Source organism: Pteronotus mesoamericanus, unplaced genomic scaffold (assembly GCF_021234165.1).
Source record: "Pteronotus mesoamericanus isolate MK-2021 breed Mesoamerican mustached bat unplaced genomic scaffold, CSHL_Meso_final contig_80, whole genome shotgun sequence".
Taxonomy (NCBI): domain Eukaryota; kingdom Metazoa; phylum Chordata; class Mammalia; order Chiroptera; family Mormoopidae; genus Pteronotus; species Pteronotus mesoamericanus.
Window position 1 is genome coordinate 1,120,455 of NW_026555261.1, and position 24,575 is coordinate 1,145,029.

General features: G+C 63.1%; 2 protein-coding genes across 3 annotated transcripts; both read left to right on the forward strand.

Moving 5' to 3' along the window:
• Positions 1-1,759: 1,759 nt before the first annotated feature.
• On the forward strand, positions 1,760-2,827 carry P2RY8 (P2Y receptor family member 8). The gene has a single exon (XM_054585040.1). The coding sequence runs from the start codon at positions 1,763-1,765 to the stop codon at positions 2,825-2,827; it is 1,065 nt and encodes a 354-aa protein (XP_054441015.1). The 5' UTR covers positions 1,760-1,762.
• Positions 2,828-9,365: 6,538 nt separating this feature from the next.
• ASMTL (acetylserotonin O-methyltransferase like) lies at positions 9,366-23,655 on the forward strand. 2 transcript variants are annotated; one of them, XM_054585021.1, is made up of 13 exons: positions 9,366-9,560; positions 10,493-10,624; positions 11,442-11,489; positions 12,925-12,989; positions 13,684-13,745; positions 13,986-14,094; positions 14,610-14,979; positions 17,180-17,342; positions 19,596-19,780; positions 20,287-20,419; positions 21,238-21,381; positions 22,363-22,485; positions 23,243-23,655. In XM_054585021.1, the coding sequence occupies exons 1-13, from the start codon at positions 9,468-9,470 to the stop codon at positions 23,455-23,457; spliced, it is 1,842 nt and encodes a 613-aa protein (XP_054440996.1). In that variant the 5' UTR covers positions 9,366-9,467; the 3' UTR covers positions 23,458-23,655. The 2 variants fall into 2 exon arrangements, with proteins under 2 accessions (XP_054440996.1, XP_054440997.1); XM_054585022.1 differs by having other exon boundaries at positions 10,493-10,603.
• The last annotated feature ends 920 nt before the right edge of the window (positions 23,656-24,575 follow it).

Consider the following 24,575-nt stretch of genomic DNA (forward strand, 5'->3'; position numbering starts at 1 on the left):
GCCGCGGCGACCAGTACCATCAGGTGCCTGGGGTCGTCTGCCAAGACACGGGGAGGTGGTGGAGGCCGCTGGCAAAGCCACTTGGGTCCTTCCAAACCTCAGCTCGATGCCATATCGTCCTGGGACTCGGGTGTGCCGGCGTGTAACAGGTGAACACGGCACCGCCTCTCCACTGCCTGCCATTCCGGCAGCACCGGCACCAGCGATGAGGGCTCTGGGGTGTATGCTAGGCAGCTGGACTTCGGTGACAAAATCCGCAGAGAGGGCGGCGTAAACGAGGGATGCTTGTTTCTCCCGCTCCTGGAGGCTGGACGTCCCTGGTGGAGGGCTCGGCGGGGCTGGGTTCCGGTGACGACCGTCCCCCCGGGGGGCGGGTGACCCCCACACGAACGTGGCGTGCTGGGCAGATTCTCAGCTCCGTGCCGCATGCCCTGTGCCCATCAGCGCGTCCTCCAGCTGTGCCTAGGAGGCTCACAAGGTGTCCCCCCCCAGGGGACTGCCACGCACGCTCCCGGTTGCAAAGGAAGGAAACACATGTGCTTTGTTTTTTATCTGTTCTTTTCTTCCACGACATGCTCAGGCTGCTTCTTCCACCACATTCAAAGAGAGAACCCTTGGACTCTAGGTGAGGTGAGAGGCAGGTGCCCCAGATTTTTTAAGCAAAGGAAAGGGGGGTATTGAAGTAACAAACCACCAAGGACGTGACTCTGGACCCCTTTCAGGGAAGGCACAAGGTGTCCGCAAACACAGACCAAGTCCCTACCTGCAGGGCTGGCCCTGGCGGGGGGCAGGGAAGGGGCCTCAGCCGGGGGCTGTTCCATGCAGCCCTCGGGCGTAGCTGAATGGACACCAGCCCACCCTCGGCGGGGGGGTGCGGGTCCTGAGTATCTGCACGTGTCGCGGGAGGCTGGCAGGTGTCGCGGCTTCGCCGCCACGCCGGACACACCGGGCGCCCCGTACTCAGGGCGCGTCCCCGTCGGTCCCGGAAGCCACGAAAACGATTCCCTCCAGCTGCGGTGATTCATGGGCTTCCCTGCCTCGGAGCCCCGCAGCGGGCAAGGGAGAGGGGCAGCAAGGGGTGATGTCTCAGGGGTTCGCCCCTGGCCCCTCCCCCGCACGAGCGGTGCCCCATGGGCGTTCCGGGATTGGGGTGCCAGGTGACAAGCAGGCCCTGAGGGCAGGACAAGGTGGGAAGCCAGGCGGAGGGGGATGAGGTTCGGGACCCCCCCGCGGTGTGCTGTTGACGGCACAGCACCCCCGTGTGACATCAGGCCGATGAGGAAACTGGGCTCCCAGCAAAAGCGTAGGGAAACAATGTTGCAACTGGACCCAGAGTCACTTGCAGGATGAGTCCCTGGGTGAACGTGCAACCTTGCACCTGGTGCCGTGCTGGCCTCCTCGTGGCCCCCAGGGTGCTGCCACTGTGCCGTGCCTCGCAGCACGCTCCCGGGGCTTCCAAGAAGGAAGGGGTTTACCAGGTGTGCAATGACCGAGGGGTGGACAGGGACAGGAATTGCCCCATGTCCTCTGGCCCTCACACAGAGGATGAGACGCCGGCTCCCCGAGAGGAGGAGGAGGGAGGGGAGTGGGGGAGGGAGCCAGAGCTGTGTGCACCGTGGGTCCCGAGCGACCCTCTTCCGCGTGTGCGTTCATCCTGGAGCACGTCGCCCCCTTGTCACCGAGACCCCTTCTGTGCCCCGCTCACCCCTGTGCCCTCTGCCTTTCAGAACGTCCCCGCGCCCACGCCGGGCGCCCCGGCACCATGGATATCAACATGACACGCCCCGACAACGCCACTATCCTGATGCTGCGCAACCCGGCCATCGCGGTGGTCCTGCCGGCGGTGTACTCCCTGGTGGCGGCGGTCAGCATCCCCGGCAACTTCTTCTCGCTGTGGGTGCTCTGCCGCCACATCGGGCCCAAGTCCCCATCCATCATCTTCATGATCAACCTGAGCATCACGGACCTCACGCTGGCCGCGGTGCTGCCCTTCCAGATCGCCTACCACTGCAACGGGAACCACTGGGTGTTCGGGACGCACCTGTGCACGGTCGTCACCCTGGTCTTCTACTCCAACATGTACTCGTCCATCCTCACCATGACCTGCATCAGCGTGGACCGCTTCCTGGGCGTCGTGTACCCGCTGCTCTCCAAACGCTGGCGGCGGCGGCGCTACGCCGTGGCCGCCTGCGTGGGCATGTGGGCGCTGCTGCTGGGCGCCCTGTCCCCGCTGGCGCGCACCGACCTCACCTACGCCGTGGAGGACTTGGGCATCGTCACCTGCTTCGACGTCCTCAAGTCCACGATGCTCCCCAGCGTGGCCATGTGGGCCATCTTCCTCTTCACGCTCTTCATCATCCTCTTCCTCATCCCCTTCCTGGTCACCGTGGCCTGCTACACGGCCACCATCCTGAAGCTGCTGCGCACCCCCGACCCGCACGACCGGGCGCGCCGGCGCCGCGCCGTGGGGCTGGCGGCGGTGGTGCTGCTGGCCTTCGTCACCTGCTTCGCGCCCAACAACTTCGTGCTGCTCGCCCACATGGTGGCCCGCCTCTTCCTGGGGACCAGCTACTACCACGTCTACAAGCTCACGCTCTGCCTCAGCTGCCTCAACAACTGCCTGGACCCCTTCGTCTACTACTTCGCCTCCAAGGAGTTCCAGCAGCGGCTGCGCGGCTACCTGTGCACCCGGCCGCAGACGCCCTGCCCCTCGGACCTGCGCCGCGACAGCCTCTTCTCCGCCCGGACGCTGTCCACCACGCCCGGCGACGGGCCCGAGGCGGGGGCCACCCGGCCCTTCCTCCAGCAGCAGCAGAGCGTGTTCTGAGCTGCGCAACCCCGGGGGGCGGGGGCCGGGGGCGGCGGGGCGGTCTCTTTCTCCACCCGGGCGCGGCCGCCTCCATCCCGCAGCCACGGGGAAGGGTCCGCCGGCGGGGGCTCCCTCCCCAGCCCGCGGGCAGAGCAGCGGGACCGAAGGACACCAGGTTTTGTTTTTTCGGAGCATGCGGGGCGGACTTCTTCCCACTCCTGAGGGTGGCGGCCTAGCCCGGCCCCTCGGGGGTGCTCCGCGCCCCGCTGCATCCCCGCCGGCCCCGGAGGCGCGGCCGGGCCCCCCGCCCCGCGTCCCTGTCCATGTCTCTCCAGCCTGGGACCCTCCGCTGCCCCCGTCCGACGGGCCCCGGACATTGTGCACCTTACACCGCGGTTGCTCGGGGCCGGGATGCAGCCCGCCGCCCGCTGGGCTCGGACGCTCCGCGTGTGCACGGGGCCTCTCGTCCCCCGCGCGGACCGCGGCGCCTTCGCAGCCGTCTGGGCTGATGTCCTACCGCAGCGTCACTCACGGGCAGGAGCACCAGCCGCCTCTGCGGGTCAGGCCTCCCACGGCTGAGTGGGACTCTGTAAGGACATGAGGGTCCCAGCGACGCTGTGCACCCCAGGACTCGGGGGGTGCGGCGTCCCTCGAGGGTTCCTTTCACCGGGCCGACAGCCCAGGGCCTGGCCGGGCCCCCAGCCTCGAGGCGGTTTCTCTGTGAACGCGCTGCCAGTCTGACCCATGGGATTCTGGGGGGGCCCCGCGGGGCTCCCTGCGCCAGGACGGACCTGAACCCGCCCGAGACCCGGGCTGCTGGGGACCACGAGGAGCCTCCGTCCCGGGCCTGTGCAGCCGAACCGCAGATCCTCCGCCGCCGGGGACTTGCGGGACGCAGCGAAGGTCTGGCACTTGGCGCATCGCAGGAACGCACGAGGGGGGGACGGCCCCAAGCCCGCTGCGAGGCCAGAGCTGGGAGGAGCCGTGGGGTGGCCGGGTTGCGAGGCCCAGAGGGTGGGACGTGGGCAGGGCGGGCGGCCTCCCCGCTGGGGGCCCGGGAGGCCAGTGGGGACCATGCGACCCAGCCCCCGCTGCCGCTGCTGTGCAAGGAAACAGACACCACTAGGCTGCGGTGGACACTGTCCCCCCAGGACCTCAGGGTGCGACCGGCTGGGTGAGGACGCCCCTCCATCCAGTGACAGTGTCCTGAGGAGACACAGAAGAGGAGACGCAGAGCCCGAGGAGACGCCCCGCGGAGACGGAGGCAGGGAGGGAGGGACGTGGCCCCCCGCCCAGGGACGCCGGGGCCCCCGGAGTGGGGAGCGGTGGGGAGGGCCTGCCCTGGAGCCCGGGGAGGGCGCGCGGCCCCCGATCTCAAGTGCTTGGCCTCCAGGGCGGAGACAATGAACTGTGGGTCATGTGTTGCGGCCGCGCCAGCACAGGGCCGCGCTGAGGCCGCTCTAGAAGCCTGTGGCCAGGACTCCGGCCAAAGGAAGCGCTGGCCGTGGGCGGGCGGTGGGGGCCCCCCGTGCCCCGTGCTGGCTTCCTGGGGACTGTGCTTCCGGGACCCGAGCCCTCGACAGGACAGGCGGCGGGGGGCGGCGCTCGTGAGCCCGGTGAAGGCTCCACGGGGCCCGTGGGGGGCCGTCACCCAGACAGCGGCTCGGAGCAGGGAGCGGGCCCGGAGGGAAAAACCCGCTGCTGGTTTCACATTCTGGGCCTGCCTGTCACCTGCTCTGTGACAACTGTGGACCCTGCGACCCGCCCTGCGGGGGCGCCGGGCGCCCGCCGGTGTGTGGCGCTGGAATCCAGCCACGTGGCGCCTTGGCCTTTTGGGGACACAGGCCCACGCAGGGGGCGCGCGTGCCTTTGGGACCGGGACGCGGTCTCGGGGTCCCCTCAGCGCCGGACCCCCAGGCTGTCACTTGCGGGATCGCTGGCCTCTGGGACGCCCCGCAGCGGACGCTGCCCGAGCGCCTCGGCCGCCCAGCCCCGCGCGTGGGCCGGCCGTTCCCGCCCCCGCGGACGGCCCGGCAGGACGGCCTGAGACGCGCCTGAGCCAGAGTGTCCCTCGGCGGGCGGCGGCGGCGCCCCTCATCCAGGCGGGGGCCCCAACCCTGTCCACGCGGCCACAGCCGGGTCGCAGACCGCGAGCCGGCCAGAGGCACCCGCCGCGTTCCGGGCGGGATACTCACACGGCGGGTGTTAAAACAAAACCAGTGAGAAACCTCAAACCGCCTGCGCAGAATGGAACGGTTGTGTCACCTGGGAGAGGCCGCCAGCCACAGGGCGGAGGACGCCTCGCTGGGCCGTGACGTCCCCCGACAGGGCGTCAGGGCGTCAGGGCGCCGCGGCCTGCGGCTTCCACGGACCCAGGCAGGCAGACGCACGCCAGGGCTTCATCGGCGAGACTGCTACCGTGGTTTGGTTTTGCAGCCCCTTGGCTGCCGTGGGCTGCCGACGCCCGCCGCCCCCTCCTGCCCACCCCCCCGCCCCGATGCTGCCGAAGTCCCAGGGAGCGCACACAGGGTCGGCGACTCTCCGTCGAGATGCTGCGGCTTCGGGGGACAGGCCCCCTGTCCCTCGGAGTTGGTCCTGTCACCAGAGACGCAAGGCTGGCCCCGCTCCATGCTCAGGCGTCTGGTGACAGCGTGTGTGTGTTTTCCCGGAAAGGCTCGCCACCCCCCGCCCCGCTGCTCCCCTGCGCGCCGGCGCAGCCTCCAGGACGACGGAAGGCCGCGTGCACGTCCACGGAACGGAAGCCGTGGCGGTCCGACCGTGCTCTCGGGGACAGAGGCAGCCCTGGGAGCCGGGAGACGCCGGTGGCGCTCCGGGTTTCTCCCCGCGCGGAGGTGAACGCGCCGCTCTCTGACCCGCCACCTCCCGGGGGAGCCCGCACGCCCCCCTCCAGCCTGCCTGCGGGACCTGCCGCGACAAGGCCCGCCGTCCACGGCAGCATCAGCTCGCTTCTGCGCCCGCCACGGCGGGGACCCGAGGGGCCGCAGCGACGGGGCAGAGCAGGGAGGGCAAGGACTGCGGGGTTGGGGGCCGTGGCGACGGCTTTGTTAAAAAAAAAAAAAGTCCTCGTCTCTTCAAGGTGCGTTTGCCAACATTCAAGGGCAGCCTGCGGTGATGTTTAACGTCTGCTTTCAACGACAGAGCAGCCGTGGCCGGGAGGTTCCTTTGGTTGGAGCGTCGTCCAGAACGGTCGCGGGCTCGCCTCCTGGTCAGGGGACATGCCTGACCTGCGGGGTGGACGCCAGGCAGGGCCCGGTGGGAGGACCCGCGGCGACGCTTGTCTCTCCTGTTGCCGTGTCTTCCTCTCTCTGAAATCATGAAGCGTGTCCTCAGGTGGGGGGGTTTTAAAAATTGAGAAAAAGTACAAGCCGCCTCACACCAATGCCCAATGCTGTCCATGCAAACAGGCAGGGGGACATATATCCACGCCTCACACGGAGGCACACGCGTGCCTTTTTGCTTCCATGCATCCTTGCGGGACTTGGAAGACACACCGTGGAGTGTGGCTCACGGAACAAGGTTGAACGTGGGTGGAAGGGACGTGGGGTTTCGTGCTCTGGTTCTGTCCTGCAAAAGGAAAAACCCACATAAATGTGGTGGATGGGAAAACACCCGACGGAGACCCCGCGGGACACCAGGAGGCTGGGTAAAAGCTGGAACCTGCGTCCGTTCCGAGCGGCTGTGCGTGGACAAAGCCAGCGTGCTCCAGGCAGCAGCGTGTGTCGGTTGTGTTTTTACATCGCCTTCCAAGGTCTTTGAGTTGGGGTCAAACACCCACAACAGCAGCTGTGCCATCTTAGCCTCGTGGCGGGGCGCTGCTCAGTGGCATGAAGCACTGTCGCAGCCTTGGGCAGCCTCTCCAGAACTTGCTCGTCGCCCCAAAAGGAAGCTGTGTCCCCCGAAACGCTCAGTGCCTGCCTGCGTCCCCGGCCTCCAGACCCCACTGTCTGCGTCCCGTCCCTGGGACCTGACCTCTCAAGGGACCTGCTGTGAGGGGAAATCGTGCCGTACTTGTCCTTTTGTGACTGGCTTCCAGGACACGTGTGTTGCTGGCGGCTCCTGCGGGCTTCTTATCTCCGTGATGCTTTTGGGGGTTCGTCTCTCTGTGCTGTGCTGTGGGAACCTGCCTGGCACGATCGGGCTGCTGGAACCTCGATTCCGCGACGGCGGCAGCGGTTTTTCTAGGAGAAGCTGCAGACAGCGTCAACCTTGCCCTCCGTTTGCCCGAATTGGAGCTGAGCCTCCACCCAGGATCCTACGGAAACATCTGCAGCGATCGGCTGGAAGGGCCACGGCACCAGGAGCCTCTCTGCGGTCGCGTTCGGCCACGAACCTGGCTGTGGCCTCCCGTCCTCTGCCGGCCGAGGACAGAGGACAAAGGCGGTCCGAGGCGTTCTGAGCCTTGAAGACGCTGTCCTCAGGCTGACACCACAGGGGTAGGTCCTCGTTCTGACGGCCTGTTCGGAAGCGCCAAACTTTGACCCCAGCTTTGTACAACTGTATTTTCTAATCTGTCTTTGGATGTCTCAGTCATTAAAAAAAAAAAAAAAATTCGTTTGTGCTATGAGAATACGTGTGCTGTAGAAATAACCAAAAGTGAAGGCTCGGGAAGGGGTTTGTTGCGGAAGACGACATGCATAAGGAACCCCCAAATAGGTCCCCCCAAAATGGGGAACGATGGTAGGACCTAGATAATGGGGTGCGTGCAGCTTTTCCCACGGATGGCCCCCTTTATCCCGTGACAAGAGGGTGAGTATCGGGCCCATTCTTCAGAGGAGCCCACGGGGGCATAGGAAGGGAGGGACAGCCGCCCTCCCCCCGGGTCCCCGAGGGAGGGAGTGTCAAAGGCAGGATTGGAACCTGACCCCGCCCAGGTCTGGGGCGCCCGGGGTGGGTGTGTGATGCCTCCCTCACGCCCTCACTGCAGGCTCCCCGGCCCACCCACCGTTTCCCTCTCGCCGTCCTGATCCTTCCTCTGGGGTCGCGTTGCTCTCGCAAAGAGGGCGGCGATCCTTCTCCGCAGTCCCGGGAAAGAAGGGAGCCCGGACGGAAAGAAAAATGACGAGGCCTCCGACGGGACCCTCCAAGGGCCCTGGGAACGAGAGGGGCCTCTGCAAAGTCCGTTGCCCAGGAGGGGCCCCTGGACGCTGTCCCTGTGGGCAACTCCGAACTGGTGCTTACCCTTCACCCTGACCTTTGCCGACGGCCTTGCGAGACCCCGAGGGAGGCGTCACCCACAATTGGACCAAGCTTTAGGCCCCCCAATGCCTGACGCAGGACAGCTCGTATTAGATATTACCGATCCATAAGGCTGATGATGGAGGAGTTCCTGAGAATGAAGTATCACTGATAAAAGATAATGAATGCCAATAATACATTGGATGATAATCTATTACCGTTTCTAACATTTGAGAGAGGACGGAACCTCCGCCATGGAGGATTGACCCCCACATACGTGGGCAGAGCCCTGGAAGCCAGGTGGGAACCGGCCCCGGATTGAGAGAAACGGGCTGGCGGGGGCCACCGCTGGGGGGCGTTGCTCAGAGGGGTCCGTGGGGTCCTGGGGGTTGAGACTGGCCTCAGCGGACCAGGTCTGTCAGGGTTTGCGTCGTGTGCCTGCGCCATCTGCCCTTCCCTCTATCAGGATTCGGGTATCTCTTTATCATGAATATCTACCATTATGCCCCATTCCCATTCCATTTGTCTGTCACTATCCTTCAGTTTATGATCTATCTGTACGGCGTGAATATCTCTATTTATCGGTGTCTCTGTCTCTCTCTTCCGTCTCCCTGGTCCTCTCGCCATCCCTCGAAGCCTCATTCTCCGAGGACTGGGATTCTGTCCCCAGCGAACGGGCGGCGACGTCTGAAGACAGGGTTCCTGGTGACAACTTGGAGGGCAGGTGCTGCCATCTAGTGCACGGACGCCCGGCAGCCCCCGCCTCCCGCACCGCCCCCTCCGCAGTCCACGGGCCCAGGAGGCCCAGGTGCGGAGGCTGCGGAACCGCCGCGGCGCCAGCGACGGTGCCCGTCTATCCACCCAGGATCGATCCCCAGGGCACCTGGAGAGGGTCTTCCCCGGTCTCCGCGCGCCCCACGGCGCCCACGAGCATCCCCATCTCCGCGTCTCTCTGCGCCCATGGGACCCCGATCTCCGCGCCCCCATACACGGCTCACAAGGTACCCCGCGAGGTGCGGCCCCTGCAAGTCCAGCAGCGCCCGCACTCGCCCAGCTGCCGAAGAACGAGACCAGAGGGGGCGGGGCGGGGCGAGGGCGGGGCTTGTTGGCGGAGGCGCTCCATTCGCTGCAGGGCATGGGCAGAGCTCGTGGGGGCGGGGTCTCACTCGGAGCCGGGCCCAGGAAGGGGCCTTGTTTGCAGCGGGGCGGGGTCTCCGGCGGGGCGTGGGCGGGGCCTTGTACCTAAGCCTGCGGCCGTTGGAACTTCTTGGACTTGCGGCGATGGGCGGGGCCGGCTCCGAGGCCGCGCAGCTCAGGACCGGAAGCGCGGGGCTCTTCGGGGCGGAGCTCCGGCGGAGTGGGCGGGGCCGGGGGCCGGGAGGGACTTCAGATCCGCTGGCGTGTCCTGCTCGGTAGCGGCCCGAGTTCCGGATTTAGGAAGCTGGGGGCGAAAGCGGGCTCGATGGTCTTGTACCCGGTGATTCGGCAGCTGCTGGAGAGGCGCGTGGTGCTGGCCAGCGCCTCCCCGCGCCGCCAGGATATCCTGACCAATGCGGTGAATGGCCGGGATGGGCCCGGGTCAGGTTTCCGGGGCGCGTTGGGGGCTAGTGATCGGGGAGCTCGGTGGCCCTGGGGCCTGGTGACCCCGGCCTACCGACTGCAGGCGTCTCAGTGACCCTGGCCCGGGGACGGGGTCTGGTCGGCACCCTGGGGGCCAGCGACAAAGTGAGACGTCCAGGGTCCTGCAGGTCTGCCGGCCGAGACCTAGACACCGCGGCTGTACGGACCGGGGCTGGGGTCTGCGGGCGGCTCCCGGTGGCCCCGGGCCAGGTGTGTGGGCCGGGGGAAGCCCGAGTCGATGCGATCGGCGGTCAGGGTCTTCAGGCCAGGACATGTCACCTGGCGTCCTGTGGCCGGGCTGAGGCTGCAGGCCAAGCCAGGCCAGCGCCCCAAGGGCCTCTGCCCTGAGACTGGGGGAGGGGGAGGGGCAGAGCCACCTGGGTGCTCTGCGGGGCGGCCGAGGGGCCGCTAACCCTCTGGGCTCACATCGCGGACGCCCCGGTGGCCAAGTATACACCCAGCATCCTTCAGGGACCCTCTTGCTAACTCTGATTTAGGGACCCACTTGAAGAAGCCCCATTTCCCCCCACACAGCTTTTTCCTTCCTTGGATGTCCTGCGGGCCGTGTGTTTTCACTTGCTTGACCCCTGTGGGGGTGAGAAACCAGGCCGAGGGACGTCCTGGGAGCCCCGGGGATCTGTGTGCCCTGCCCCATCGGCCAACGCTGCCCCAGGACCTATGTGTGACCAGCCTGTGCAGAAGTGTTCCCTTGAGGCCTCCCAGCCCGGCCACCTGACACATGGCTCTGGGTGAAAGTGCAGATGTCAGGCAGAGGGACTGAGGGCCCACGCGGACTGGGACCCTGACCCACTCTGCTGGGTGCCCCGCGTTCTTCACACCCTCACAGCCCCTCTTGTCCCGTGGCAGGGTCTGCGGTTCGAGGTGGTTCCTTCCAGGTTCAAGGAGACGCTCAGGAAAGCCGCGTTCCCCACCGCTTATGCATATGCCATGGAAACAGCCAAGCAGAAGGCCCTGGAGGTGGCCGCACGGATGCACCAGGCAAGGGCTGTGCTCTGTCACCTTGGGCTCTCGGGCACCGCGGGGGCCCTGGGGGGTGGTCAGGTTTTCAATAGACATGTTACTTTAAATGCCCTTTACACTGTGCAGTTAGCGCAGCTTACTGATTACTGAGTGTGGCCTGTAGTGTACTTTTATTCTCATGTAACATGTATGTAATACAGCTTGTCAGCAGAGAATTAGGATAGCTTTTCTATTTATTTCTATACAATACACTATCATAATTAGCACAACAGTATCATTTACAATACAGAATGAGAGCAGCTCATCTGTTACCACGTGTTACTTTATAACATAATGTAGCTAATCGTATCATTTCTATTGCATAGCTTCTGAGTTACTTTGTTGCTATGTAATAATGCTTTCAAATTAATATAACAATATCATTGATTTTAATGTCATGTACCTATGACGAGGTTTTGCTACACAGTATCCAATGATACTTAATACGATGCTTTCACAGTATAGAACTGATGTAGCTTTTCAGTGTGTGTTACAATAATATCCTATGGCAAACGGTACAATAATTGCACGGTAGTTAGCACTGTAAGTGGTGGTTACAGAAAGGAATGTGGAGTGATTGGTTTTCGGCAGCGAAGGTTCACCTGCAAGCGCACCCCAAGGCCGGGGCGGCACACATGCTGCGGTGAGCGCGTCCGGGACACAGCCCTGTCCCTGCCAAGGAGGAGAGGACACAGGGCCTTGCCCCTGAGGGAAGCCTGGCTCCACCAGTGCGGCTGATGCCATAGAGCCAACACAACATGCGTCGTTTCTGAAGCCGGGTTTGCATTTCCTGCAGAAAGACCTGCGGACGCCCGACATCGTCATTGGCGCGGACACTGTCGTGGTGAGTCCCATGTCAGGCGTGCAGCCTGGCTGGCGCGTCCCGGGGGACTGACTCAGGGGGATTCGGGGGTGGGGGTGCGTCGGCCCCGGGCCTCCCTCCACGCCCCTGGCTGCACCTCCCCCTCTCCGGCTCCGTGTTCCCGTGGCTTCTCGGTCTATGGCAGTACAGCTGTGCCCAGACTTCCCTCCTTTAAGGACACCAGTCACCCTGGACACCAGGCACCAGTAGAACCTCATCTTAAATTTCATTACATGTGAGGAAACCCATTTCCAAACACTGACCGGTGCACAGGGCCGCGGTTAGGTAGGACAGGGACATACCTTCTGGGGGGACACAGTCCAGCACAGGAGGGATTGGGGCACGGAGACTTGTGTACCACGATGGGCGCTCACGTTTTAATAGGAAAGTGTCACATTCAGAGCATATGAATTGGAAAATGTCATGGGATTTTTTTAAAAATGCACTCACCTGTGCTGCCTGTCCCATGCCCTTTTATTCCGGGCCCGGAGGGACAAGACGTGCTTTCCCTGATGCCGCCCGACTCTGAAATGCGTCAGTCACTCACCGCCTCCTAGCAAACCAAGCACAACCTCCATCTGGTGACCTTCCATCATCGTACCTCCTGGACACCTGTGACGCACACCCAGCCCCACCCGGCACATGCCTGCTTCAGATTTCAGTCAAAAACCAACGGGAGATTTTCCTAAATCTCGTGGTGTAAACAGGGCAGACTTTGAGGTGTAGGGGACACGGGGGGCTGTTTTTGTGTTTAGCATAGACGTGTGTCGTTTTAGCCGCCCCGACGGCAGACATGGATGGTAGCCCATGCTGACTGATACACGCTCTGTTAGCTACAGATGCCAAAGGATTCAGAATGTGTTCCAACCACGTGCGGTACACGCATGTTGACGTACCGCACTATTTACAATCAAATGGGTGCAGAAAAGGTCCATTGCCCATAACAGACAAATAGGTGAGCAGAAGAGCATGTATCCACAGAGTGGAATATTACACAGCCGGGAACAGGAGGGAGGCTCGGGCTCAGGCTGCCACGTGGGTGCCCCTTGAACACACGCGAGAGAAGGCAGAGTCACGGGCTCACAGTGTCTGATTCTGTTCATAAGAAACAGCGAACCAGGAAAATCCACAGAGAGGAGAAGTCCGCTCTTCTTTGACAGGAGCTGTGGCCGAGGCGGAGACTGACTGCCCCTGGCCACGCCAGGGGCACTTTGGGGAGAACACGATGTTCTGGAATGAAAGGGCGGAAGAACAGCATGATCAGGCCAAGGCAGGAAATGCCAGGGACAGTTCATTCTGAGCTTTTTTGCCAGTGACTCTGACCTCGAAATCTAAGAAAGAGTGGACGGCGTGCCCAGGGCATCGTGGGCGGGCCGGCTGGGGGTGGACACGGGCCTCTCTCCCTGTTTCCCTGCAGGTGGCCGAGGGGGAGATCCTGGAGAAGCCGGTGGACAAGCCGGACGCCTACCGCATGCTGTCCAGGTGGGTGCCGACGGCCCGCCTCGGGGGCAAGGGGCTCCGTCCTTGCGAGGTCACCCAGGGCCTCCCCGGTCACTCTCAGGGTCAGAGCAGCGGATGCAGCAGCGCCCTTGCACGTGAGCTCTGCTCATTTCGCCCAAGCGGGGCTCCGGCCCATCTGCCCCCGACCGCGACCTCCATCTCTGGCCGGTCGTCCGCTTGCTGCGGAGCCGCCCAGCCCGGGGCCCCCTCCCTCCGTCGGCTTCCCCAGTGCCCCGCAGGTCGGGGCGGGGGCGCTGGGCCTGGGTCCCCCGTGCGCGGCCGGAGGGCCGGCGTATCCCTCTACCCCTGGACAGCGGGCAGACCCTCACAGGATCCAGGGGGCAGGCAGGCTGCCTGGCTCTTCCCTGTGCAGCCCGCGGCTCCCGGGGTCCGTGCGCTGCCGGTGACCTGGACACTGGGTCCTAAAAGCGACATGCATGGCTTCCCCCCCCCCCCAAACCCCCGCTCTGAGAACAGGAACCGCGCACGTGCCGTCCCCAGCCTGTGTCTCTCCGGGAGGGACATGCTCAAGGATATGCTGGCCGGGCCACGGTGCAAAGGCCAACTGGCCCTGGGGGGCAAAGTCCGGCCCTGTGCGTGGGGCGTCTCCCCGTCCGTGGGATCTGATCGGCTCCCGCTGGACGCGCGTCGCTCACAGCTGTGTGCTGTGTTGCAGGCTGAACGGGAAGGAACACAGCGTGTTCACGGGCGTGGCCATCGTCCGCTGCTCCTGCAAAGGTACCTCCGCACTTGTGCCTCGGCCCAACCGTCACAGCGGGACGGCGGACTCTCGGTGACCCGCCCCCAAGGGCGCAGCTCAAGTGTCCTCCCGATTCCCTTGCACACCGCGCGGGAAGGCGGGGAGACCGGAAGGTGCTGGGGATACCTCGGAGCGCCCCCGTGCGCGGTGCCCGGAGGCGGCTGCGCGCACGCGGGGACGCGGAAGCGGCGCGCACTCAGGCGGCTCTGTCCTTGCAGACGGCCGGCTGGACGCTGACGTCTCGGAGTTCCACGAGGAGACGCGGGTGCGGTTCTCGCAGCTGTCGGAGGAGCTGCTGTGGGAGTACATCCACAGCGGGGAGCCCCTGTGAGCGCGTGCGCCGCGTCCCCGCGAGGGAGCCGGGCTGGGGGTCTGCATGGCGCTCCCGCGGCTCGGGCTCTGGACGGAGGCCATCGCCCTGCTCTCTGTCCGGGGCCGCGGGCCGCAGGAATGGCACCTGGGGGCCCTCTGTGACCTGCGGCTCAGGCAGGGAGGGTCTTTGTGCCCTAAACACAAGGGTCCTTGCCTGTCTTGGAACCGAGCCTGGGGACAGAGAGGTGCAGGGGAGCTCAGTCAGGGTGGACGAGGGGCCTCCAGGACCCGTCTGCCCCCCTACAAGGGTTTCGGCACAGATGCCAGGAGACCTGGGCCCAGACCCCCGAGAAGGGCTCTGCGTGCCGTGTGGGGCCCGGATGCCAGGGAGCAGCCCCCTGGGCTCAGCCTCTGGCAGCTCCGATGGGTTCCCTCGAAGGCCTTGTCCGGAGCACCTCCGACGAGCCCTCTGACCACTCACGCTCTCCCCTCCCGTTCTCTCTGATCCCCCGCCCCGACCCCCGCCTCAGGGACAAAGCCGGAGGGTACGGCATCCAGGCCCTGGGCGCGATGCTGGTGGAGCACATCCACGGGGACTTCTTCAACGTCGTGGGCTTCCCTCTCAACCGCTTCTGCAAGGAGCTGGCCAAGCTGTACTGCCCGCCACGCCCTGAGGACGTGCAGCGGGTCAAGCACGACTCCATCCCCTCTGTGGACACCTTTGAGAACCTCAGCGACGTGGAGAGCGACGGGTCCAGCCAGTGTGGCGCTCGGGTGGGCGGCGGCCCACCACAGCCTCCGGGCATGAAGAACACAAAGGACAGAGATCCTAACCCCACGGTGGAGAGCCTGCCGCCGATGGGCCTTCTGCAACTGATAAATGGCTTCAAAGCCTCCAAGGTACCGTGATGAGGGTCCGGGGGTGGCCGTGACCGAGGGCCCCAAACGGGGGGCTAAAACCACGCCCGATTCGTTCTCTGCCTGGCCAGGAGACCGCTCACCTGAGACCCAGGTGTCCCGGAGCCCCGCTCCCTCCCCGGGCTCTCCCCATCCCTGTCCAGAGAGGTGAGGCTGGGGTGCCTATGGAGCAGCGGCCTTGGGGCCGCCTCCACCCCACGGGCCAGGTGGCAGGTAGATGGGAGCACCGGGTCACCCGGTGCCCTCAGGGAAGAGCAGCTCAGCCTGTGCCCTCAGTCCCTGAGGCCTCAGCAGCCCAGTCAGAGAGTGTCTCACTCCCAGACACTTCCCCGGAGCGGCCAGGCCCCGAGCCAGAGTGTGGAACATGTCAGGCGCAGGTCCACCCATCCCTCGCCCCCTCTGTCCGGAGAGGAGGGGCGCACCGCGAGCTGCTCTGGGTGCCTGTCCTCAGCCAACGGCCCTGTCGCTGCGGCCCTGGGCTCCCCCGGCCTACAAAGCCAGCTGTCCAGCGGCTGCTCCAGCTCCAGGCTCCCGGGGGCGTCGAGAAGGGTGGTGGTTCTCCTGTACCTGGAGCTCTGTGGGGAGGACAGCAGCGCCTCCTGGGCAGCGAGGGTGCTGGGGGGGAGGGCTCAGGCTGGGGGAGTCGGGCCTGCCCCCTCCCACACGCCGCCCCTCCTCCACTCCTGTGTCCTCGTCATCATTGGAGACTGTAGTCGGAAGAGAGAGAGGGGGCGATCCTGAGTTGACCACGCATTCTCTCATTCGCCTAAAAGGTGGAATGCATGCAGTGCTTCAGCAGCACGTGTGACTGTCACGTGTTCCATTAGCTGTGGTTCCAGCAGCTGTCTCCTGTCCCTCGTCAATCTGTCCGCTATCGATCATCTGTTCACTTGCCCATCCACCCACCTACCTACCATACCTTTCCATCCGTCCACCGTGTCCGTCTATCCTTCTTTCCTTCCCTGCCTCCCCCTTCCCTCCTTCCACGTGTCCTTCCATCTTCTCCCCACCCATCCTTCCCTCCGTGCCTCCACGCACCCTTCCATCCCTCTATCCATCCACCCACCCGCCCATCCATCTCTCCAACCATGGAGTCATCCTTCTCCCTTCCTTCTATGTATCCATCAATTCTTCCAGCCCTCCATCCACACTTCCGTACACCCACCCATCCATCCATCTTTCCTTCCTCCCATCCGTCCTGCTTTCCTTCAACCTACCCAAACATATATCCATCTATTCGTCCACTCCTCCACTCATGCATACTTCCATCCTGCTACCCACTCTCCGTCCATCCATCCATCCGTCCACGGATCCATGTGTCCACCCACCCTTCCTTCCCCCCGTACATTCCTTTTCTGATCCTCCTAGGAGCCTTCCGTCCGTCTCTGCATCTATCCATCCATTGATCCGTCCTTCTATCCTTCCATGTGTCCATCAATCCATCTACTCATCCATCCACCCATGCGTGCACCTCTCACACCTATTTGCCTATGTATCAATCTTCTAGTACCTGTCTAAGCAACCACCATTTCTCCGTTCATCTATCAACTATCGAGCTCCCTACTCACCTATGTGCCCACTCGCCTACTACGTCCTCTCGTCCCCAAGGCCTCCCTCTGGCTCCACCTACTGACCAAGCAGGGACGCTGCAGGAACTCTCAGAGTGTAGGTGCCTATCCCTGGCCAACCCTAGTCATTCATTGTCCATTCAGCTCAGCATCCTCCCATTCATAAAAATTAAGCATCTGTCACTGAGAGTTTTGCCTGGCCAGATGAGACGTCAAGGGACAGTTCCTGAGGTGCCATGGGGGCCTGTGTCCTGAGCATCAAAGGGAAGTGCTGGCCCTGGAAATGAACGGACCTGTCCCCAAACACAGTCCCTTCTGAGCTCCTGGGCTTAGGGCTTCAACTTATGGTTCTTGGCGGCCACAGTTCAGTCCACAGCAGCACCGCAAGGGTTTGGTCCCATGGGACAATCTCTCTGCTCATGAAGCAGCCCCTTGCCTGCACCTGTGTGGGACTGCTCCCAGCTGGTGCCTGAACCCTCTCTTCTCTGGGGAAGAGAGTCCTGGTGATGCCCGGCATGACCTGGCCAGTGTCGAGGGCCATCTCTGGGTGTTGTGGGAGGGAACAGGGCTTCATAAGCTACGGACCGGGTCTCATTGGACCTGCTTGCGCACAGGCCCTGTTCACGGCCTGCAAGATGAAGGTGTTCGATTCACTCAGAGACGAAGCCCCCCTGAGTGCCTTGGAAATTGCCAGGAAGATCGATGCCTCTGAGCACGGCACTGGACAGCTGCTGGATGTCTGCGCGGCCTTTGGCTTACTGGAGAAGACGGAGAGAGGTAAGGGCCTTGGAGGGGTCTGACGCGGCTCTCAGAAGGCAGCAGCTTGTCCCTGAGTCAACGTGGCCTCGAGGCCAAGGCAGAGGGCACCTGACCGGCTGTCCCTCTGTCCTCGGAAGCATGGCTGTTCCCCAGAGGGAGAGCCACAGGATGGAGAGAAGAAAGGAACGGCCATGCGTATGCATGTTTGCCCACATACGTGTGTGTGTGAGGGGAATGATTTCCGGTCGGCTGGTCTCAGAGGGGTTGGCCCAGTCAAGGAGCTCCAGAGAAACAGAACCAATAGAACATTTACATGTGCATGACACAGACATCAGTTTATTTAGGTACACAGATGAGACAGAGGTGCAAAGTGATGATAGATACAGAGAGAGACAGATAGGTACACAGACAGACAGACAGCAGGGAGGGAGGGAGGGAGGGAGGGAGGGCAATATGGTATTATAGAGAGATCGATGGATGAATGGGTACATGGAATGATGCTTAGATAGGGAGATGGATAGATGTATTGTTCAAGGTGTAGATGGATAGATGGATGGATAGATAGATAGGTAGAAATAGTGGGTGGATACAGGGTTAGGTAGTAGATCAGAGTTCAGATGTATGGATTGATGGGTGCACAGGAGGTGTAAGGATGCGTAGTGGATGGATAGATGGATAAGAATGGGGATGGATGGATGCAGGATGGATAGGAAGTCTAATGGATGGATTTTGGGGGATGGATAGATGAACGAGGGTGGACGGATGGATGGACAAATAAGGGGGGTGAATGGATGGATAGATACGTAGTAACGTGTATGGATGGAGGATGGACAGGGAGATAAATGGACGGACGATGGTTGTTGGAGAGATGAAGGAGGGTGGATGCATGCATGGATACATAGATGAGTTAGATAGATGGACAGAGAGAGAGGATAAGATGAGTGGAAGAATGGAGAAGGATATAAATGGATGGGTGGTGGATGGAGAGGTAGACAGGAAGGTGGGTGGAGGGAACGCTCTTAGGATACAGGTGAGATCATAGAGCGATTAGAGGGATGAATGAAAACATCTTCGCTGAACTGAATAGAGCTGTTGAGGGTGGTCTCCAGAGACAGGGTCCTGTGGATGGTCCCTGAGAAGGTCAGCCAGAGCTGCGGCACCAATTCCCCTGACAGCAGAGGCGGCTCCGCGTCTGTGCTGAGGGAAGAAACGGGGCGCTGGTGCAGGCCCCCACATCGGCCCTCCACACAGGGGGCACTCGTATGGGAGCTCATGATGAGAGGCGGAGAGATCAGAACTTCCTGCGAGGTAGACTGGTCCTTTGCATGACATCCGTGTCTACGCAAAACAAAGTCTCCGCACAGAAGGCTCCCTGCTCCCGACCGTTCGCCACCGGTCCCTTGGAAGCGTCTCCCAGCCGTCCTGGGCGGTGTGTCGCCCCTGCCCCCTATTAGCAGTCTCTGCCTTTGGGCCTGGCCATGGCTGCTCTTCAGGCGGGTCCTGGTCTCAGAAGGAAGAACACTTAGGGCTTGGGAGGAACACAGAGCTACTCCTTACGTCTGATGGCTGGCATTGCATGGAGTCACCGGCTGAAAACGTACAGGTCTCAGCCGCTGTCACCTCTACCCCCACTAGAGGCCCTCCCCCTTCCTTCTGTAGGCGGGGGTGTGCAGGCAGGGTGTAGGGGCGGTCGTCCGCGACAGTCTTCAGGGATGCCGCGTGGGTGGAGACAGGACGGTACCCGTATTGCCCAGGGCTCCCGAGGGAATCAGAACCTGCAGCGCATAGACTACGTTTATTGGAAGGACCAGGCTGTGCCATAGGCTGGGAACTTGGGAGGCACAATTCCTTCTCCCCCAGCAACGTCCCATCTCTGCTTTCAGAGCCTTTAGCTGATGGGGCGAGGCCCCCCCCCGCCCCCCGCATTAGCGAGAGTCGTCTGTGCTTAACGCTGGGCCCTTGCAGACACCCGCCACGTCTACAGAGCGTCGGTAGCAGTAACAAGTAGCCCGGTGTTGTCTTGACCAGCCGGAGAGGGCAGCCCGGCCCAGGGACCGTCCCCGGGCCTTAGGTGGAACCTCCTCTGGGGGAACCTCTTGCCTGAGCCGGCACCGGGCTCTCTGCGCCCCGCTCCCTGCGGAGCTGCCCGGGAGCAGGGTTTGCGGGAGTCCGGAGGGCGATGTCCGGTCCACCCTTTGTGGAACTCAGCCGTGGCTCCCCGTGCCCAGGTCGGCTCCGGTGTCACTGTGAGGACCTCACCTGTCCCTTCAGGTTACAGCAACACGGACCTGGCCAGCCTGTACCTGCTGTCGGACGGCGAGTACTCCCTCCATGGCTTCATCATGCGAAACAACGACCTCGTCTGGCCCCTCTTCTCCCACCTGGAGTTCGCCATGCGTGAGGGAACCCATCAGCTCCACAGGGTTCTCGGGACGATGGGGAAACATTTGTTTCAGGTGGCCTCGGGCCGTTCCTTCCACACGCGGGCTTGCGGCAGGGATTCCTGGGTCCTGGATCCATGTGCTGCCTGGGTGCACACAGACTCGGGACACCACCCAGCACCTGCCCTCCAGATGCCAGGAGTCCTCAGGGACACCCCTGTGCGAGGCACTGGAGGGACGGGGTCTGGGGTGCTGGCTGGTCACAGCTCCAGGATGTCCCAGGGAGGGTGGGGCCCGAAAACAGGGTTCTCTTCAGGAGGGGTCCAGCAGTTCCATGGAGTGACCGGTTTCCTCTACAGGTCATGCCATTGAACAGGAGTGCGCCGTTCCCCGGCTCTTCCTGCACTGGGTCCCCTCTGCCCCCGGCTCCCATTCCTCCCAAGTCCTTTTGGGGTTGACGTGGGGCCGGAACCCGCCCTGAAGCCCTGGCGGACGCCAGCTCCAAACCTGCCAGGCGGGGGGGCAGCCCAGGCGCAGGACCCCCAGGCTTCCTCGTGTCTGCTCAGACCCTGCTCTTTCAGGACTTCCACTACGGGAGCCAGGAAAAGCGGCAGCAGTTCATGGCGGCCATGCACAGCCTCATCAACGTGGCAGCTCGCCAGGTGGCCACGGCCTTCGACCTGTCCCAGTTCACCTCCGCCTGCGACCTGGGAGGTGCGTGCACCCCGCCAGGAAGGGAAGGCTCCAAACCCGTGCATTTTTTTTCTGGAATTCCATCACGGTGCTCTCCCTGCTCCTAAGACTGCACAATGGGTTCCTCACTTTCCCAACGGCCTCAGGACCCAGGCTGGGCCCGGGTGGGCACGGGGCGTGGGGTAGACACCGCCAACCTCTAGGAGATTCTCGGGGTCGCCCAGGACCGCAGCGGAGGTTTGGGGCCCGTTGCGGTGGCTGCCACACTGGAAAGAGACCCGGACGCCCTACGCCATCTCCTCTGGTCTCATGCCGCTCACGCCCTCCACGGGACCCTGGCCCCTTTTTACAGAGGGTGGGGGCTGGAGGAGCAGCGGCCCCCTGCCCAGGGGCGTAATGGGATCGGGGTCAGAAGAGGCTCCCGGAGCTCCCACCGTGCGGTTCCCCATTGTCACGGCACGGCCTTGCCCGGGGTGGCCCAGCATGGCTCCTGCGGCGCCAGCCATCCTGTCTGCACTCCCACAGCAGAGAGCCGTCGGCGAGGTCCCTCCGCGGCTCTGCCCTGAGGTTCCCTCAGGACCCCGCCTCCCCCTCCTCCCGCCCCGTTCACCTGCTCATCTGCTCACTTGCTCAGCTGGGTCGGCTTCTCCTTGGGAGCCCCGGGGGCCCGCATGCCGCTCTAGCGGTCTCCACCACAGGCGGCCTCTGTTTCCCAGCACTGGCCTCCATCCACGTTCCACATCATGGCTCGGTTTGGCCTCGGTCGAACCCTGTAAACTCACCCAGGGATTCCTAAGCACCAGGAAGGGGAGGTGGTAAAGCGTGTGTGGCACCCGCAGGCTGCACGGGTACCCTGGCCCACGAGCTCGCCCGGCAGTACCCGGGTCTGAAGGTGACCGTGTTTGACCTCCCGGACGTCATCAAGGATGCCAAGTGTTTTCAACCCGATGGACCAGAGACAGCGCGGGTCAGCTTCGTGCCGGGTGAGCGCTTCTGTGTGTTTACATCTGCTCAGCACTGGGCTGCCCTGGGACACGTGTCCGCGTGGGCCTGTGTGAGTGCCTCCGTGCGTGTGCAGGCACGTGTGCGTGCCGTCTGCGTCTCTGTGGCCCACGTCCGTGTGTACAGCTGCCGCTGTTGTCCCCCTGGGGTGGGTTCCAGGTCCCCCTCCAATACCAGAACCTCAGCACTTATGTTATTTATAAAAGATGACCTGTGTTTCTGAAGGAGCTCTGCACACCCTACTGCAGTTTCCTTATAACTTGTGATACAATGTCAGCGCTGCATGGTATTTCACTGTATCGTTTGAGGAGTAAGAGAAAAACACCAGCTCTATGTTTAGTGCAGACACAGTAATCCTGCCCAGTAAGAATGTAACAGTTGGTCATACACAGCAACATTGGAACTTTTTGAAAAGTAAATGTGGGCTTCCTTCTATGGCTGCAAAAGTAACTACACAGACTGGGCGCCTCAAAACCAGAGACATTCATTGCTCCTGTCTCCGTCCTGGAGAGCAGGCGTCCGAGATGCGGGGGTTTCGGGGCCGCGAGCCCCCCACCGGCCCAGCGAGAGCTCTTCCCGCCTCGTCCCGCCGTTGGGCCTCCCCGGGTCCCAGGGCTGGTGGCCGCGTCCCTCTGGTCTCTGCCTCTGTGTGCGCTTGGTTCTTCCTCTGGGTCTGTGTCTCTGCGAAGGACACTCTCACTGGCTGCAGGGCCACCCTGACCCAGGACGTGGTCCTGTGAGATCCTCCATGTCATCGCCGCGGCAGAGACCCTGATCCCATAAGTTTCTGCCCCAGGTTCCAGCGTTAACACATGCACACCTCTCTTTGGGGGGACCCTCACCCCGCTCCAGGCAGCTTCCCTTTTCTTGTCAATGCAGAAGGTGGTGCCCCCCATTTCCCTCTCCGGGACGATGGGTTCCTGTGTCCCTGAGAGGATGGTTACATTTTGTGCACAAACCAGGCGACTTTTTCCGCGACACCTACCCGGAGGCCGACCTCTACATTGTTTGCCGAGTCCTCCACGATTGGCCTGACAACCAGGTGCACCAGTTGCTGAGCCGCATCTCAAGCAGCTGCAAACCAGGTGGGATGGTGCATTTTAGCTTCCTTTTTAGAAATGCATCAAGGTTGACACTTTAAGACGTTCAGCGATGTTCGCATCTGGTATGCGGCTGCCACCTGCCCTCTGGTGCTGAGGGCACCGACCTCCTGGGGACCCTTGGAGCCGAGGACGGCGGGGACAAGTGTCTGAGCCCCTGGACAGCAGCCGCTGAGCGGAGGCTTCCTCAGCGTCATCGCCCAGGCCCCCTGGCGATGTCTGGGGGCCCCCTCCCCTGCCCCCCGTCCCTCCCCCGCCGCACGCTGTCTTGCTCTCACACCCTCTCTCTGCCCGTCGTCCCGCGGCTCCTGGCCCTGGCCAGGCTGGTCGTGGCTGCTGCAAGCGGCTGGGGCCCAGGGACCTGTCCCCTGGGCCCAGTGGGCTCCCAGAGGGTCCCCCTTCAATAACAGTCTCCCACCTGTTTGCACCGTGGAGCATTCCCTCCGGGGAGCCCTGGCCTGCCCCCGAGGACCAGGCACCCCAGCCCCCGCTTCCCTCTCCCTCTGCCCTGCTCCCCCTGTCCCTCCCTTTGTGTCTCCGTGACTCCCTACGCTCTTGTCCCTCTACGCTGTCCCTGTTTTCCCGTCTCTCCCCCCCTCTCCCTGTCTTTCCATCTGTCTGTCCGTCTCCCTCTGATCCCCCAGCCTGGCAGGATCTGCCCACAGCCTGGCGCCCGTGAGAGCCCGGGGCCCCCTTCCCCGCGTCCTTGGTCAGCACCCCAGCCGCCCTCTCGTGCCCTCAGGTGGCGGTCTCCTGGTGGTGGAAATGCTGCTGGACGAGGAGAAGCGCGAAAATCAGGGGGCCCTGCTGCAGTCGCTGAACATGCTGGTGCAGACCATGGGCCGGGAGCGCAGCCTGGGCGAGTACCGGCACCTGCTGGAGATGCACGGCTTCACCGACGTGCGTGCCGTGTACACCGGGAGCGCCGTGGACGTGGTCCTGGCCACCAGAGCCTGACGGCCGCGAGCGTGACGGGCACGGGGACGTGCTGTCAGGAGGCCCCAGCCCGCAGTCTCCCCGGGGGCAGGGTATCGCCCAGGGGGCGCTTGTGAAACCTGACCGAGGGGCCAGGGTCCCCCCGTACCAGCTGCTGTGCCTTCACGGCTGTTGGAAACTCTCTTGGTGAGAAATGAAAATGGGGAAAGACAAAAAAAAGGATTCACAGACTGTCTTTTTGTGGATGGTAAACACTCTGCGGAGCCGTGTTTCTCAGAGCGTCTGACCTGGGATGCCGCTGTGTGCGCACGCGTCTGTCTCTCCTTTTAAGGGTCTGACCTCCAGGAACGCGCAGGGACTGCGGGGGCGCAGACGGGTGCCCGACCGGAGCCCCACCCTCAGGTGCTATTCGTGGGTTCCTTTGTTCACCCAGCGGGCGTTTGAATGCCCGCCGGACACGGCACTGTCTGGATGCGTCATCGTTGGGAAGAGTCTGTCCCCTGGGGGCAGGTGTAGGGAACAGGCAGGAACATCTGACCTTAAGGATATGGCTGAGTCACCATGGCCTGAGCCCATCCCGTTCCCCTTCAGGGTCCCTGTGGGTCCCTTTTCCCCCCCAGACAGGCCGCCCCTGGACACCCAGCAGACCAGGCCCCTGAAGGCAGGGCCTGGCTGCCGGCACCCCCGCCCCCCCTCATTCCTACCCCGTCATCACCTTGGAGACCCATTCAGAGCCTTCCCCTAGCCCTGACGTCTTTTAAAACTTGCCCCTTCTTTCTAAAAAAATGAGCCCATCCTTTTTTTAGACGTCTTTCCAATACTCTGGGGACACTGACTCCGGCACAGTACCTGCTGGGGTAAAACCAGAGGCAGATGCATGCTTTCCTCATCCACAGTGCCGCCGGTCAGCCAGGGCAAATTCCCTTGCCCTTCTGGAAGTGGATCTCCCTGTCTGCTACCCCAGAACGCCACGGCGGCTGCAGGCTGCTGGACTGGATCCTGTGGGCACATGCCCCTTGCCCCTTCCAGGTGAAGCCTCAGCAACGTGCCAGGTGCTAGCTCTTCCAAGGCCGCTTCCCGCTCAGGAGGAGCTGCGGCACCTGCCAGCTTCAGGCCCCGCCCCAGCCCCACCTGCTGCT